Below are 14,748 nucleotides of genomic sequence, written 5' to 3' on the forward strand. Positions count from 1 at the left end.
AGTCCTAAGGTTTCTACACTTTACTGCAGGGCCGTCTCTAGCCATTTTGCTGCCCTAAGCAGATTATGATTGGGAAGAGAGAAAAAAAAAGACAGCCTCCAGCTACCCATCGACTCTCCCTGCCTGCCACAGATAAGATGACCTTGCATAGTGCATGAGAACACTCATCTTTGCAGTTTCTCAGGAGATGGGAGAAATTCCTCGACACAAAGGTGACATCAAGCAGCAGATGACATCACAGGGGATGCCATCACGAAGCTGATGACATAACTCATGTGCTTTGATGTACATTGCACTGGGATTTACTTTGATGTACTCAACAAATGTTTGTAACTTCAGTAAAGCCTTTTTCAGTACAGTCCAGCAAAAACTAAATATTCAGATTATTTCATATTTAGTATGGACAAGACAAGGGCGCCCGGTGCAAAGATGAAGGGAATGCAGTTTAAGCAGGTAAGAACTCTTGGATTTCTGGGCTTTGATTTGATAAGAAAGCTGACCTGGAGTGATCATATAAATAAGAAGAAAAATGTAAGATGTTCTAAATGTAATGGGATGTTTGACAGGGTCTGAATGGGGAGCAAGTAGAAATGCTTTGAGGAGTATTTTTGTTGCATTTATAAGGTCAGTAATTGATTATGGATGAATGGTAAATGGGTCACCAGCAAAAACTTTCTATACAAACTGGAAGTGATACAAAGTTGGGTATTGGGATTCTGTTATGGGGCTATTAGGACATCCCCAGTAACCCCCACATGGTTATATCGTCCATGTCCTGAGATTTTTATATTTAAAAGAAAATAAGGAGACACAAGGGAAAATGAAATTGGGGAGATATAGTTAATACAAGACCAAGAACTGTACATGGAATGTTTATTCAAATTAACGCACATGGTTGAAAAAAGCTGGAGGATTGGAAGAACTTGATTTGATTTTGTTTTACCAGATTTTATATTTACATAAAGGAAAGAAGATCCGCCAATTTGGCAATATTTACAGCTGAGATGTTTCATTGGCAGTGTTGTAGCAATCCATGTTGCCCCAAAGCCGGCCAGATATACTATATGAAATATATGAAACGTTATACAGACTGAACCAAATTAACACTATGCATTGCATCAAAGCAAATGCCCTCATTTATTTATTTCTGAGACTGTGCACGTGACAGAGCAGAATGAGAGTAATAACACTGCTCCACCTCCACACCCCACCTCGCTGACGGTAAGGTCTAACATGCTATAATATTTGTAGCAGTGTGCCATGTGGGTAATGGGAACTATGTTTAGATAGTTTTATTACGTCTCGAGACATTGCAGACTTTGGCAGACAATAGCTTGATATATCATCTCTTGTAACATGAGAAAATCAACCAATTAGTAGTCGAGTGCTATCAAGCAGATAAGCATTTGTAAAAAAGAATTACAAAAAAATGTACAAAAATGTACAAAACAAAAAAAAATGTTCAGCACTTTTTCATCTGACAAAGCTTCCTGATAACAATAAATTTATATAGACGGTGTCGCAGTCTTTGATGGTGTGGGTTTCACACCTCATCGGTAACCACACATAATACTGGCACTGGCAGAGGTACTTTCCAGCCTGCTTTTATCCTACAGCATACTCTCTTATCTGACACGCAGGTTCTGCGAGGACTCCATTTTAAGTCAAGTTGTGTCATGTTGCGTGATGAAATGTTGGATACCGTATGATATACTTTTTCTGTGTTGCTAGATTGATCATTATTAATGCTGTTTGTTGGGAAGTCATTGGTTGATGCACTTTTTTTCATTCTGTGTATATGAAACAGGTAATAAAAAAAGAAGAGAATGAGAACCTGAGGAAAACCATCAAGGAGTTGCGTGGCACTGTAAGTGAATTTGATGGTTTTTATAAACAAACATCCCACATTGCATGTTCACACAATGCCTTATCATTAAATATATTATCTTTAGTAAGTGCTTTTCTACTCAGTAAAACAAATAACATTTAGCTGCTGAGTACACAAAGTCACAAATGCACAAAAAATTAAGAGAAAAAACAGTTTATCATAGAACTAAAGAATTCAAAAGCTAGATGCTGTAACTGTATTGGGAAGTTTGGTAAATCATAATTAATAGTGTCTAGAAAAATGCATATATGAACAAATCTCGTAATAACATGTGTTCTTCAAAAAAATACATATTAGTTCAACAAACAATTTACATTTGTAATAATGTTTTTAACAGTGTAGCCAAAGTTCTTTTCATATTAGATCTTGGTGTACAAATGGACTAAATGGACTATATATCATATAAATGGACTTAATTTACATAGCGCTATTCTAGTCCTGTTGTCTGCTCAAATTCACGAGCCGTCAAAGGCAATTATGGGTTACATGTCTTGCTCAAGGAGACACAGGCATGCGGACTGGAGGAAGCTGTGAATCGAACCAACCTTCGGGTTAGTGGACGATAGACAGTAGCTCCGGAGCCTCAGCCGCCCAATTTTACAATTAAAAAACATCCCTGTATTGTAATTGTTAGATCCAGGAGATGCTGCTCGAAAATGAGAACGTTCCAGCTATGGAGCGTCTGGCACAACACGAGCTCAACCTGGATGTTGAGGGTCAGAAGGGTCTAGATGCCATGGTGGAGCAGGAGGCTACCAGGGTAACGCACACACGTCCAGGTGATATTTCATTTTTCTTTGAGGTGATGTGTAGTGATCTTTAATATTGTGACATTGTAGGTGAGGGAAGAAATTGAGTGGGAGATTTTGGCCAAACGTTTCCTCCGTGACGTCCTCAAGAGACAGTGCTGGGATTCATTGAAGGTCAAGAGCAGGTCCGTTAAGGTAAGATCATGAACAAGCACTTGCATATCAAGCAAGCGTTCCATTATTATTATTTTCATGATCAGAGTACATTGTGATCTGTGTTTAGCTATTGATAATGACCTTCTGGTTGTCTACCACAGGGGTTTCACTGTGAACATGAGGTGAAGAACTACCCTCTGAAAGAGCGAACAGAGAAAGAGGTGGAGGAACTTCACAGGGTTCAGAATATGAGGAAGATTGAAATGGCTGCCATCACCGTAAGTAATGGTCAGGCCTGAACGGTCTGTAGTTTAATTTCTGATTAATACTGCAGTTCTGATGAGTTAGTGTGGATTAGATGGTGGGTATTTTAATGCGACTTATACAAACGTATTCTAAAAGTTGCAATCCTGCAACCTCTTCTGTAAGCTGGTTCATGCATAACAACAAAAGAGTATTTGATAGCAAAATCATTCAAGTCAAGAAAATGTTTAAAATACTTTTGATTCTTTGAATCACAGTCCTTCATGTGACCTTTCACTGTTTTCTAAATGCTTGGATAGATGCCAATCCACCAGTGTTGAAATGATTCTAGATTTATGACTGTGTGGCCAAAAGCGTTTTGGTAGTTCTCTTCACTGCAATATTCTTGGGATGAAGTATATAATCTTCTAGCCACTCATCCGACCCTCAACATTTATCTCAACCCTCTCATATCTGTTGCTGCACCTTTTCAGCTGCTAAAGAGTGCAAATGAGGAAGAGCAAGATGAGGAAGACCTCACGACAGAGAGCGATGTAGTTACGGGAAGTTTCTCCGCTCAGTTTGGATATTCAAATCCTTACATCTACGATCAATTCAGCGTGCGAACCACGGAACAGAAGATCAACCAGATAATTCTGCTACAGGTGGGAACCTGGTCCAAGAATCTCAGTACAAGAATCTCAGCCTGATAATCAGGCTTTTGTATTGTATAGGACTTTTCTGAAAAAAAAACCACATATCAAAGTGAATAGCATAAAGAGCACATAAAAGGTGATTAATGTGAACCCATTTACTGCTCAGTCATCATATATTTTTATTCATTTTCACCATTCCCTTAATGCAGGATGTGATTCATCGCATCAAGACAGCTTTCAACGCTGAATTTGATGCCGTGCACAGGCAGAAGGTGCAGGAGCTGAACCATGTGAGAGAAAGGAACAGACACATCAGGGAGATCCTGCTGGAGCTGGACATGAGGCAGGAGCTGTGGGAGCCCAGCCTGACCAACAGTGAGTGGCCAGAGAGGCTGTTCACCGTGGACGACTCTGAGGTTAGTGGTCCCCTCATGGAACATCAATAAACAAAACATACATGTGAAATATTGTCTATGATCAAATGAAAAGCTCAGTTTACCAGAGAGAAATGTTCCTTTGTCCTACTCTAGATAAAGGCAGAAAAGTACCTCAGCCCAGAACAGAGAGAGGAAGAGGAGAGGAAGGAGTTGGAGGAGCAAAAGCATTTAGCTGCCAAGGTATGCTGTTGGAATAAATGTGTATTTGTTTTTAAGCTCTTGGTTGTGGCAATTTACAGATATTTCCATATGCAATTACTGCATCTAAGATTATTCTTAACATCAGTAAGAGTAAATTCTACAGTTATTTGCCTAAAAGAAATAAAGTGTATTCATGCCGTATTCCTTAATGTTTTACAGTAACTTGTTCAGTCCTTTATTATTGGTGAGGTTTTTTTCTGTCTATTGCAGGGTGACAATTTCATGAAAAAGGGTCTGGATGACATGATGGATGGATTGCTTGAAGTGAAAAAAGAGGAGATCTTGAAAATGGTGTGTTCAAATATTTCTGTTCAAAATGTTTTTCTAAATCTCTCATCAAATCATTAAGATGAGTCCCAAAAATATTATTGCATACAAAAAATATTTAAATATAATCTACTCCCTACCATTCTGAAATAGACAATCATAACACCTGGATTTGCAGATGTGGCACTTTTTGCTGTGTCAATTTGTATTTGTGTATTTTTACATTAATGTAACCATGTGTTTGGAAAGTGCTCAAGTCCTGTTTTAATAAATCAGTGGGCTTGGGACTGACTGCAACAAAATGATAAATGGAAAATAGAGCTGCAATGATTAGTCAATGAATAAGTACACAACTTCCTTCATCTCATTACAGGCAAAATAAACACACGAATACGCACACAAGAAAGTGTTGATCCTCTCCCTTTAGACAAATGATGTCTCAGCTTTCTTTGCTTGAATTCTTATATTGTGTAAGATGACTTAGACAAATCAGCATGAAGGGCACAGTTTTCTTTGAATTTGCTCCACAGGAAATAACTCAGCCTGAGTTTGCTTTGACCAAACCTGACAGTCACTGGAGTGAGGAGGAGAAAAAGGTCTATAAACTGTATGAAAAGAAAACCAAAGACCTGAGTGAGAAGAAAGAGAAATACAAAAAGGTATAACAGTTGGTGCATTCACAGTTGTCATTTTCTGTGATCTCAAAAATTATCAACCTCTGATCAGTGATCAATATAAATAATCTGTGAACGCTGTAAATTGCAGTTGCGTGAAACTGAAATGAAAAGACTGCAGGTCTCCACCAAGGATGCAACCAAAAGTTTTGATGAAACTTTGATGAAGCTGTTTCAGAAAAAATTAAAATGTGAGATGGCAATGTATCAGGTGGGCAACACACAAACACACACACACACACACACACACACACACACACACACACACACACAAACACACACACAGATCATTTACAGTAAGTGAAATGGACAGAGTCATAACAGACACATTTATACAATTATTCTGCATCTTTCTTGCTTCCTTTTTGTTTCCTACAAAATAAAGGGCCCTCTCTTCTCCTTGAGATAATTATGACATACGATACAATGTGAGATCTTTAAAAAAATCCATGTCAATTTTTTTTTAAATGCATTTTTAATAGGAAAAGCTCAAAATCACATCCCTTGTTTATTCAATGAACCTAGAAGAGGAGATGAGAAGTCGAGAGCTGGAGCTCAAGCTCAAACTTGAAAGAACACTGGCATACAAGGTTAAAAAACTTTAATACGGTAATGTTGAAGGAATGTATGACTGCCAGCTTCAGATTCTGTTTTATGTGAGATACCTGAGTGAAGCACTGTGGTCTTCTTCCATATTCTAGTCTACCATCTTTCCATTGCTCAGGCATGTTTCACAAGAGGTTGCCTGTCCTGATTTGTGCATTTTTAATTCTGCCTGCCCCAATCTCCCAAACATGCTGCCATATTTTTCTGATAGGATGAACTGATGGAGGAGGTGAAGAGACATGAAGAAGAAGTAGAAATGTTTCTCGAGACCTATGACACCGTTGTAGCCGAGGACAAAGTAAGCCAGCAGCTAAAACACTGAAATAATTATAGCTGTAAATGGCTGCGCATAAATAAAAATGAAATAAACTTAAATAATGAAATAAAATTAAAAAATAAAATATGATTAATGCCTCCCAAGGTTCTTGACAAGGAGTTCAGGACAGAGTTCGCTGATGTACCTGCACATGTTAATCACTTGTATAAGCTATTCAAGCGAAGACCCAGGTTTGTAATACTTACACAATATAATTGTATGTAACAATTCAGTTTCATATCTGGAAAGTCTGCACATAGAGCTGCACTGTTATTAAAGTATTTTTTGTTTCAGGTTTCTAAAGTTGAGGACTGACAACAAACCCAAAGAGCAGGCTCTGTGCGGTTCTCTGGCCCCGGATGCACTTGAAAAAATGAGTAAGGCCATGGAAGAGCTGGATGCTCCGGAAAATATACCATCACGCTTGGACTCAACAGTCTGGAAGAGATTCTGTCTTGTCCGCCAAGCAAAAATAGAGAGTGAGCATAAGGTGATTTGAAGACACGGATAGGTTAAAGATTGCAAATTTGGAGTATTTCAAACTATAAATGTATAGTCATTTTAATATTTAATAGTCTGCATACAAATACAAATCTTTGTAATTCTTATTATTATATTCAACTATGCCTTTCTGGTTCATACAGTAGATCTAACTGGTCTGTGGCTGCATAGTTTTCAAATGTTTTCAAATTATGTAATAGTCGTGCAGCCCAGGTATTGAACCTATTTAGAAAGACGTACCAAATGTTTGTATGTTTTTTTCCCTCCTGTGTTTGTATCTGTGGTTCACTGTTGAAAATGTATGTTGCAGGTCAACGTAAAAGCTTTCACTCTTGCTAAGATACAGAAGTTACTACAGAAGAGGAGAGTTGAGAAAGAGGCTGCTCAACAGGAAATAAAAAATCTCTCTGATGAACTTAAAAGGTATGACTGTGTTTCTCATACAATGTTGAGAGACTAGTGTTGGTTGGGGATGAAGAAAGTGCAGTGTTGAATTTGGACACACGTTACGTTCAGTATTGATACATTTTGAAAGAAGCAGCTGATCAGCGCTCTGGAACAGCTGCAGAAAGGGCGCTGAACTAGAAACGTTAATCGGAACAGAGCGGAGCTCCCTGCGCCTCATTTTGTCATTTGCATGTGTGAACGTGAGCACACGGAAAACAGCAGTGCACTGCTGTGTGACAGACTGAGAGCTGTTCTGCAGAAGCAACTGTGCAAAACACACATTCACGTCTGTTTTTGTCTTTGCATTGACTTTACTCGCGCAAGTAATTCGCTTCCCGGTCGGTGTGAACACACCTTCAGAGATCTTTTATGTTGCTATTGGAAGTGTAAAAATATTTTTGGTTTGTAATGCAGTTGTGATTGGAAATATCATTTTTTATTTGTCACTCTTGGGTTAAAATACAGCAGGGATGATCTGATAGAATGGCACTTGATCCACAAGTCTGACATATTCTTAAATGTGTGTCATTCCCTTTTTGACCATAAACAAATGCTCAGAATCTAAGTTAAAATATCATAGTGATATATTACAAAAGAGATCGCATTAGTGCATGGCATTTCTGTTTGAAAGTATGATCTGTCAGTGTTTTTTTATTGTCCTGCTTTCATTTAGTCTACATAAGGAGAAGAACCGTTTCCTGATGGACATCATGGTCCAGGTCATTGTCAAACAGGGCCAGGTGTACACCACAGACGAGACCGCTGACTTCCCTGAATATGTACTTCTCCACAAGGGGGTGGTGGAAGACCTCAACAAAACCATCAGGGTCAGGCTCAAAAACCAAATAAGGATGTGCTGCCTATTCCTATGATGGATATGAAAAAGGACACATTTGCATATTTGCATTGTACTTAAACTTACACATTTTTGTTTGATAAACTGTTAAATAGGCTGCAAGGTGGTGTAGTGGTTAGCACCTTCGCCTCACAGCAAGAAGGTTCTGGGTTCGAATCCCGGTTCAACCAGGGCCTTTCTCCGGCTTCCTCCCACAGTCCAAAGACATGCAGAATGGGGTTAGGTTCATTGGAGACTCTAAATTGACCGTAGGTGTGAATGTGAGAGTGAATGATTGTCCGTATCTGTATGTGGCCCTGTGATAGGCTGGCGACCTGTCCAGGGTGTACCTCTCGCCCAATGTTAGCTGGGATTGGCTCCAGCGACCCCCCGCGACCCTTAAATGGATAAAGCGGTAGACGATGAATGAATGAAAACTGGTAAATAAATTAACCAACTTCAAGCAGTGTCAAGTACATTGGTTAAGAAAATGTCCCTGAGTGTCTTCCGGTGATCATCTGTCTGATTAGATGCTCGGAGGGCAGAACATAGCCTCCATGGTGCAGCGCAAAGACTTCCGTAAGAACACCTTCCTGCTGGAGTGGGAGCACAAGCATAGGAGGATGCAGATAGAGGACCTCAACAACAAGGCGAGGGACATCCGGAGGTTACATCTCTCTGAGGAGCAACAGGATGTGAGTTTAATAAAGATCCTGAAACATCCGCATAATGAAGTATTTTGCTTGTTGTGGCATCTTTCATCGAAAGACCTAGAGTAGAGTAGCCTGATAGAAAACCCTGTGTGTTGCTAGTCCTTGGTGTGTGTGTGTGTGTAAGTGCGTGCATTTTTATTTCAGCTTCATACATGTACATTATTCTTTTTTATTTCAGTATCTCAACAACAGCGATCAAAAAAGTCGCGTGTCCACGCAAGTCTCCATCCTGGAGAAAACGATAGTTTACCAGGAAAAGGTAACAGAAAATGAACCACATGATCTCATCAATCAGCTCTTTTGTACTTTTTAAGTGAATATGCCTATTAACTCTATTTCCAGGCTCATCTACACAACTTACAACATTACAAAAATAAGATTGAAGAGTTTACAAAGCAGGCGACAATGAAAGAGGAGATTAACACAGTTTCGGAACAGCAGCTCCCTAATATGCAGGTGACAGTTGCCGAGAGGAGACACATTTTTGAAACAACAGGTAAAATAACAGCAATTTGAAAACATTGCAAAAGGAGTTTTTAGACCCTCCCCCTGACTGATGACTAGCTTGTTTGGTGTTTTCCTTTAGTGAAGAGTCAGGTGGCTTCAGAGGGGCGACACCGGGAAATTGTTCAGAAGAAAAACTTGGAGGACTTTGCCAAAGCACAGGCGGAAGAGCTGGTTCTCCTCTGGGCAGAAGTTGAGCGTCTCAGGATGAAGAACTTTCCATCACTTGATCATCTGAAACAACTGAGCAAAGAAAATCTCTAAAACACATATGGCCAGGTCCATATGTATTTGGACAGTGACACAATTTTCCTCCCCCCTATCTTTCTCTCTGTCCTCATTTAGCATTATTATTCTGTTATTAACCAGTGCTGTCCTTGTTATCACCTTGTCACACTTGGCAAGTTGGCATTTGTATTGTTAAGAAAGTGCAGTGTGGAATCTGGTGTTATTTGGACTTGCATGTTCAAAATACATTTGAATAAACAGGCAAACAGGTTCTGCCTTCTGTGCAGTTGGGGTGTCAAACAATCAAACATTTATTTTCTTAAATATGCAGCAGTTCACTACATGTTTACAAAATACAACCAATTTCTTTTTCACTGCCAAATACTTAACTCTATAATTGCGATGGTTATTTCAGATTACACGACTAATATGCCTATTTGAGAATTGGGCCCAAAACAGGCATTTTTGAACGGACGCTGCCCTAGTTTTTTAATAATTCCCTGACCTCTGTTCATTTTCCAGAAATGTTAATGCCATCATGTTTCCTTTCCTACAGAAATCTTTTTCAGACCCTCTTTCCTTAAAGTAACAACACCCCAATCACCAAACTGTTATTCATCCACGGTTCTGGGAAAAGTAATCTCTTCTCAAATATGTTTTTTAAACAATAATATTTTTTTCACAGGTTCCAGTCATCTTTCAGAACAGGTGACAACATAAATAATAATATATACTTAGCTTTCTTTGAAACTGCCTAGAGACTTTAGGCCACAGCTATGAAGTAACTTTGCTCCTACATCTCCAACAGAATCTTCTCAGTCCCCTTTGGTAACTCAACCTCCTCATTAGCTCCGCTGATGTGTGTGGTGTCCCTCAAGGTTCTGTCCTTGGCCCCCTTCTGTTTTATGCATGATGCCTCTTGGCCAGGTCATGTGTCTTGTCATTTTTTGAACAGGCGACAGAGTTATTCAACAAATATCACAACCTGCCTGACTGATAATAAATTCCTTGAATTCAACGATGACAAGATTGGGGTCACCCTGTTTTGTCCTAATACTACCAAGCTTTGTCGCTACTAATCTTTTTGATCTGTCAAATAATATCTAGCACACTTCTAAAAGTCTTGGGGTAATATTTGATTCAAACCTCTTTTTTGATGCACAAGTGAAGAATGTTCATTTTTCATAAGAATAAAACAGTCACACCACCTAGAAAAGGTGATTTCTAAAAAAACAAAACAATCTCTTTTGATCGCGAAGGATTAATTGAATAGAAAAGCACATCACAGGTGAGTGGGAGAGACAGTGGATTGCAAAAAATGCAGAAAATAATATGAAATAATATGTAGATAATTTATATAGTAAAATGATATTAAATGAATATACAATATTCAATAACATGTATGAGAAAGACAAATCAAGTCATCACCGTTCAGAAGCTGGAACCTGCAGAGGTTTGGTATTTTTGCTTAAAGAAAATGTCCGATTCGATTATCAAAATATCCATCCATCCATCGTCTACCGCTTTATCCAATTTAAGGGTCACCGGGGGGGGCTGGAGCCAATCCCAGCTGACATTGGGCGAGAGGCTGGGTACACCCTGGACAGGTCACCAGACTATCACAGGGCCACATACAGAGACAAACAACCATTCACTCTCACATTCACACCTACGGTCAATTTAGAGTCTCCAATTAACATAACCCCATTCTGCAGTCTTTGGACTGTGGGAGGAACTGTGGGAGGGAGAACATGCAAACTCCACACAGAAAGGACCTGGTTGGTTTGAACAGGGATTCGAACCCAGAACCTTCTTGCTGTGAGCTAGCCACTACACCACCGTGCAGCCCCATTATCAAAATAGTTCCTGATTAATTTTCTGTTGATCGACTAATCGATTGATTGATTTATCATGCTGCGTTACATTAAGCACAGTCATTGTGTGACAGATGTGGCACAGCTGACTCCAGCCACCTCCAACAGTGGGTCCACACCAAAGCCGTACTCATTGAAGAACTCCTCATCGATGGTGCAGTGTGGGCCCACTGAGTTTTGTTTGTATTAGTAGTTACAGGTGATCTGAAAGTCATTCATACTGACTTTCAGATCACAAGACTAAAGAAAGATTGAATATTATTTTGTTTCATGTCTATTTTAAATTTTCAAAAGTAAAGAAGATTATTATTTCTAAAATGGATACCTGTACCTGTATTTAAGCACTGGTGATATTAGTGCTTGTTGAAAAAGTGATGCATTGTGTCTGTAGTACAGTTTTGCTTAAATATGTCAGTGTACTAATTACAGTGAGGTTATAGTTCACATTTAATGTGAATACATTAACTCAGATAATAGGTATTCATTTTTGTGAATTAAGTTAACCAGATTATAGAACTCAGGATCCTTCCAGGACTAAAACAAGGATAGGTTGAATACACATTAACAGTGTTTCTCTTTATATGAATAAATTACTTTTCAAAACCAGTGTAAAAAATATATCACTGAAACCTGCTGTTCATCTAAAGTTCATGTTTTATTGTCATCTGCAAAGGACGCATCAGGAATCTACACAATACAATCCCCGTACTGATTAAAACACACTGATGTCCTTGTACAAGAATGAACAGTTCTTTTGATTCAGATACTCACATTGGACAACAGCTAAAACCAAAGTAAAACAATTTTAAAACATTCCTTTCAATGTGTTCAGCGTAAAAAACAAACAAAATGTATTGTTAATACTTAGCCATGAGCAACATGGTTCAAAATTATGTTTACAGGCAGTCAGACAGTATTAACCTTGTTAACAAATACATTGTGTTTCCTGTGGTTGCTTCACAATAAAGGCTTTCACATTTTTTATTCCCATTCCCATTTTAAACAGCTTTAGTGTGGAGAACTGTCAGAAATGTCCAGTTTTCATTCATAGTTACACCACTGCTGGGATCAGTGAAAAGAAATATTTAAAATAAAATACCAGACGTGGGGATTGTCTGTGAATTGCTTTAATTTGTGTGCCATTTCTGGCAAATGTGCAAATATTGAGGACTTTTCATGCTCGTGAAAAACGAGGGCAACTCTCAAGAGAATGATAATGATAAACTCCAGGAAAGCAATAGGGCCTTCGCCGGCTTCCAGCCAGTCAGGGCTCGGGCCCTAAGAATCAAAGGCACACACACTCCTGTGATCTGTGCTCTCATTGCATAAAACAGGTAGAGAATCTTCTCAGAATCCCATGAATTAAAGCAGAAACAGAGGTGACACACATTTACTCGACCACATTTGAAAATACAAAACCTGTAAATGTATAAGCCTAAGTAAAAACACACTATAGTGACTTATCTTCTGTGGAAAACATGGTCGTGGTCCTCTTGATAGCATTATAGCTGCAAGGTGTGAAACCTACTCAAGTTTTATCATTATTTAAAACATATAATGTATATGAATGTAATTTAATATACATTTTTAATTGTTAATACATTTTTTAGAGATAATTGCAGGTAAATGTAAGAAGCACACCAGTACTTATTCAACTGTTTGTTCTGTTTGCTGTTGTCAGGAGAGAGGTGGTGAAGGCGAAGCTGGGGGACAGGCTGGATGGAGCTGAAGAAAAGAGCTCTGAAGGTAGTGGAGAGCCTCCTGGAGGACAGCGTGGCGGAAGACTTCCTGGTTGACTGTGTATGTGTCATCCGATTTCAGTTTTTTCTCTGTGGAGGAGATCACAATGAATCCAGACACGTGCAGTATATCTTAACTGCTACGTCTGTCGGACTCACCACAAGCTAGGAGCCTGCAGCGTGATGCCTCATCAAATTCTGGGATCAAATTCAGAGAAATAAGTAAACGTGAATAGAAAATTACTTCCACTGCTATTTACTATTTATAGTCTCCTTGAACACTGAGTGACTTCTATTTCCCCTGTTTTGTGCTAAGTTAAGTATAGGTTTACAGGCCATGTGCCTCCTTAACTGCACTGATCTGGCTAAAATTAGTGAAAAACTGGCCATGTTATTACTGATGTAAGATGCATCATGACCAATTTAAAGGTGTAAAATGTGATGACTGCTCTAACCTTCTCCCAACTCCAATCCATTCCCACATTTTAGTTGTTCCTTCCTGTTTAGTTTTTCACTCTTGAGGTTTATCTTTAACGTGACATAGCTGTGGTCAGACTATTTTTCAATCTCCTTTCTTCACAGGCCAAATTCATCACTCGAGCTAATTACAGAGATGCTGTTGAGGAGAGATCGATTGCAAAAATGTGTGGTTATCCCATTTGTCCAAATAAACTGGGCAAGGTAAGACCCTTTGTAATCCTTTGTGTGAAGTCGTTTATGTTCAATGGTTTTAATATGTTTTCTACTGTTCACTTTATAGATGCCAACTCAACAGTATAAAATATGTACTAAGACCAATAGAGTGTACGACATGACGGAGCGCAAGGTAAGTGCTGCTTCATGTGTTCAAAAGCATGTATATCTGACGAAACGCTCAAATAAACCCCCCCTTCCTGTTTCATGTTTTAGTGTTTCTGTAGTAACTTCTGTTACAAAGCCTCCAAAGAGTTTGAGGTACAAATATCAAAGACCCATCTGTGGCGGAGACCACATGCGAGGCATGTTTCTCCGTCTCTTTCCCTAAACCATGAAGTGATTGTTGCGTATAATCATTTTCCACATAATAAGATCACGTGTTCACTTCCCTTCACTGACAGCCCTCCAAACATTAAACTGATGGAGAAAGGAGATGGGTATGTATTAACTTCAGTGTTGACATTTTGATTGTACTAACAAATGAATACATGTCATTTGTCAAGTGTAATATAGGCCTAATGGATTTACTAATTCCGCCTAATGTGTGTGTTCAGTGAGAGATCTGGTGAGGAGGTGATGCTGTCCGAGACGCATCTCAAAGAGGAGGACATTGACAGTCCGCTGACTGCTCAGCCCGAAGAGCATCGTAGTTCTTCGCAGTGTTTAGCTGCAGGCGGAACTTAGCTACAGCGACAGAAACTAATAATTTTTACATTAAAAATAATAAAAAAGCAGTTACATGGATGCACCTTTTATTTAACATGACCCCCACACAACATAAGTCAACAGTGCAAGTCTACAGTACAGCCGTAGGTGTTAACTGAAGAACTGTAGTGTTTACATTTCAGCAGTGAGAGGACACAACTAAATCTGAACAGCAGCGTGAACCCTGGGAGAGGCAGAGAGTGAGAGCAAACCTCAATAATTCAATATGAACCATGTCATCTCCAGTGTATTAAAAAAAACTTTAAATGACATCATCAGTCAGCCAGTGTAAATAAGGTAGCTACAAAAATAC

The 14,748-nt window shown here is 39.0% G+C and overlaps 2 protein-coding genes across 6 annotated transcripts; both read left to right on the plus strand.

Annotated features, from left to right (window-relative positions):
- The first annotated feature begins 292 nt into the window (after positions 1 to 292).
- Positions 293 to 9,507, plus strand: LOC118283485 (cilia- and flagella-associated protein 43-like). Of its 3 annotated transcripts, XM_035605504.2 has the most exons (21): positions 304 to 453; positions 1,808 to 1,867; positions 2,523 to 2,648; positions 2,728 to 2,832; positions 2,955 to 3,071; positions 3,531 to 3,701; positions 3,902 to 4,108; positions 4,223 to 4,309; positions 4,541 to 4,621; positions 5,128 to 5,256; positions 5,363 to 5,482; positions 5,754 to 5,861; positions 6,089 to 6,175; positions 6,299 to 6,384; positions 6,488 to 6,683; positions 7,005 to 7,117; positions 7,815 to 7,968; positions 8,507 to 8,671; positions 8,868 to 8,948; positions 9,032 to 9,185; positions 9,276 to 9,507. In XM_035605504.2, the coding sequence occupies exons 1-21, from the start codon at positions 400 to 402 to the stop codon at positions 9,455 to 9,457; spliced, it is 2,583 nt and encodes an 860-aa protein (XP_035461397.2). In that variant the 5' UTR covers positions 304 to 399; the 3' UTR covers positions 9,458 to 9,507. The 3 variants fall into 3 exon arrangements, with proteins under 3 accessions (XP_035461399.2, XP_035461397.2, XP_035461398.2); XM_035605505.2 differs by lacking the exon at positions 5,754 to 5,861; XM_035605506.2 differs by lacking the exons at positions 8,868 to 8,948; positions 9,032 to 9,185; positions 9,276 to 9,507 and having other exon boundaries at positions 293 to 453; positions 8,303 to 8,649.
- Positions 9,508 to 12,636: 3,129 nt separating this feature from the next.
- On the plus strand, positions 12,637 to 14,464 carry LOC118283489 (putative RNA polymerase II subunit B1 CTD phosphatase rpap2). 3 transcript variants are annotated; one of them, XM_035605514.2, is made up of 7 exons: positions 12,637 to 12,674; positions 12,977 to 13,095; positions 13,617 to 13,715; positions 13,795 to 13,860; positions 13,944 to 14,032; positions 14,132 to 14,167; positions 14,285 to 14,464. In XM_035605514.2, the coding sequence occupies exons 2-7, from the start codon at positions 13,015 to 13,017 to the stop codon at positions 14,412 to 14,414; spliced, it is 501 nt and encodes a 166-aa protein (XP_035461407.1). In that variant the 5' UTR covers positions 12,637 to 12,674; positions 12,977 to 13,014; the 3' UTR covers positions 14,415 to 14,464. The 3 variants fall into 3 exon arrangements, with proteins under 3 accessions (XP_035461407.1, XP_035461406.1, XP_035461408.1); XM_035605513.2 differs by having other exon boundaries at positions 12,669 to 12,810; XM_035605515.2 differs by having other exon boundaries at positions 12,669 to 12,810; positions 13,944 to 13,988.
- The last annotated feature ends 284 nt before the right edge of the window (positions 14,465 to 14,748 follow it).

This window comes from Scophthalmus maximus, chromosome 10 (assembly GCF_022379125.1).
Source record: "Scophthalmus maximus strain ysfricsl-2021 chromosome 10, ASM2237912v1, whole genome shotgun sequence".
In the NCBI taxonomy this organism is placed as follows: domain Eukaryota; kingdom Metazoa; phylum Chordata; class Actinopteri; order Pleuronectiformes; family Scophthalmidae; genus Scophthalmus; species Scophthalmus maximus.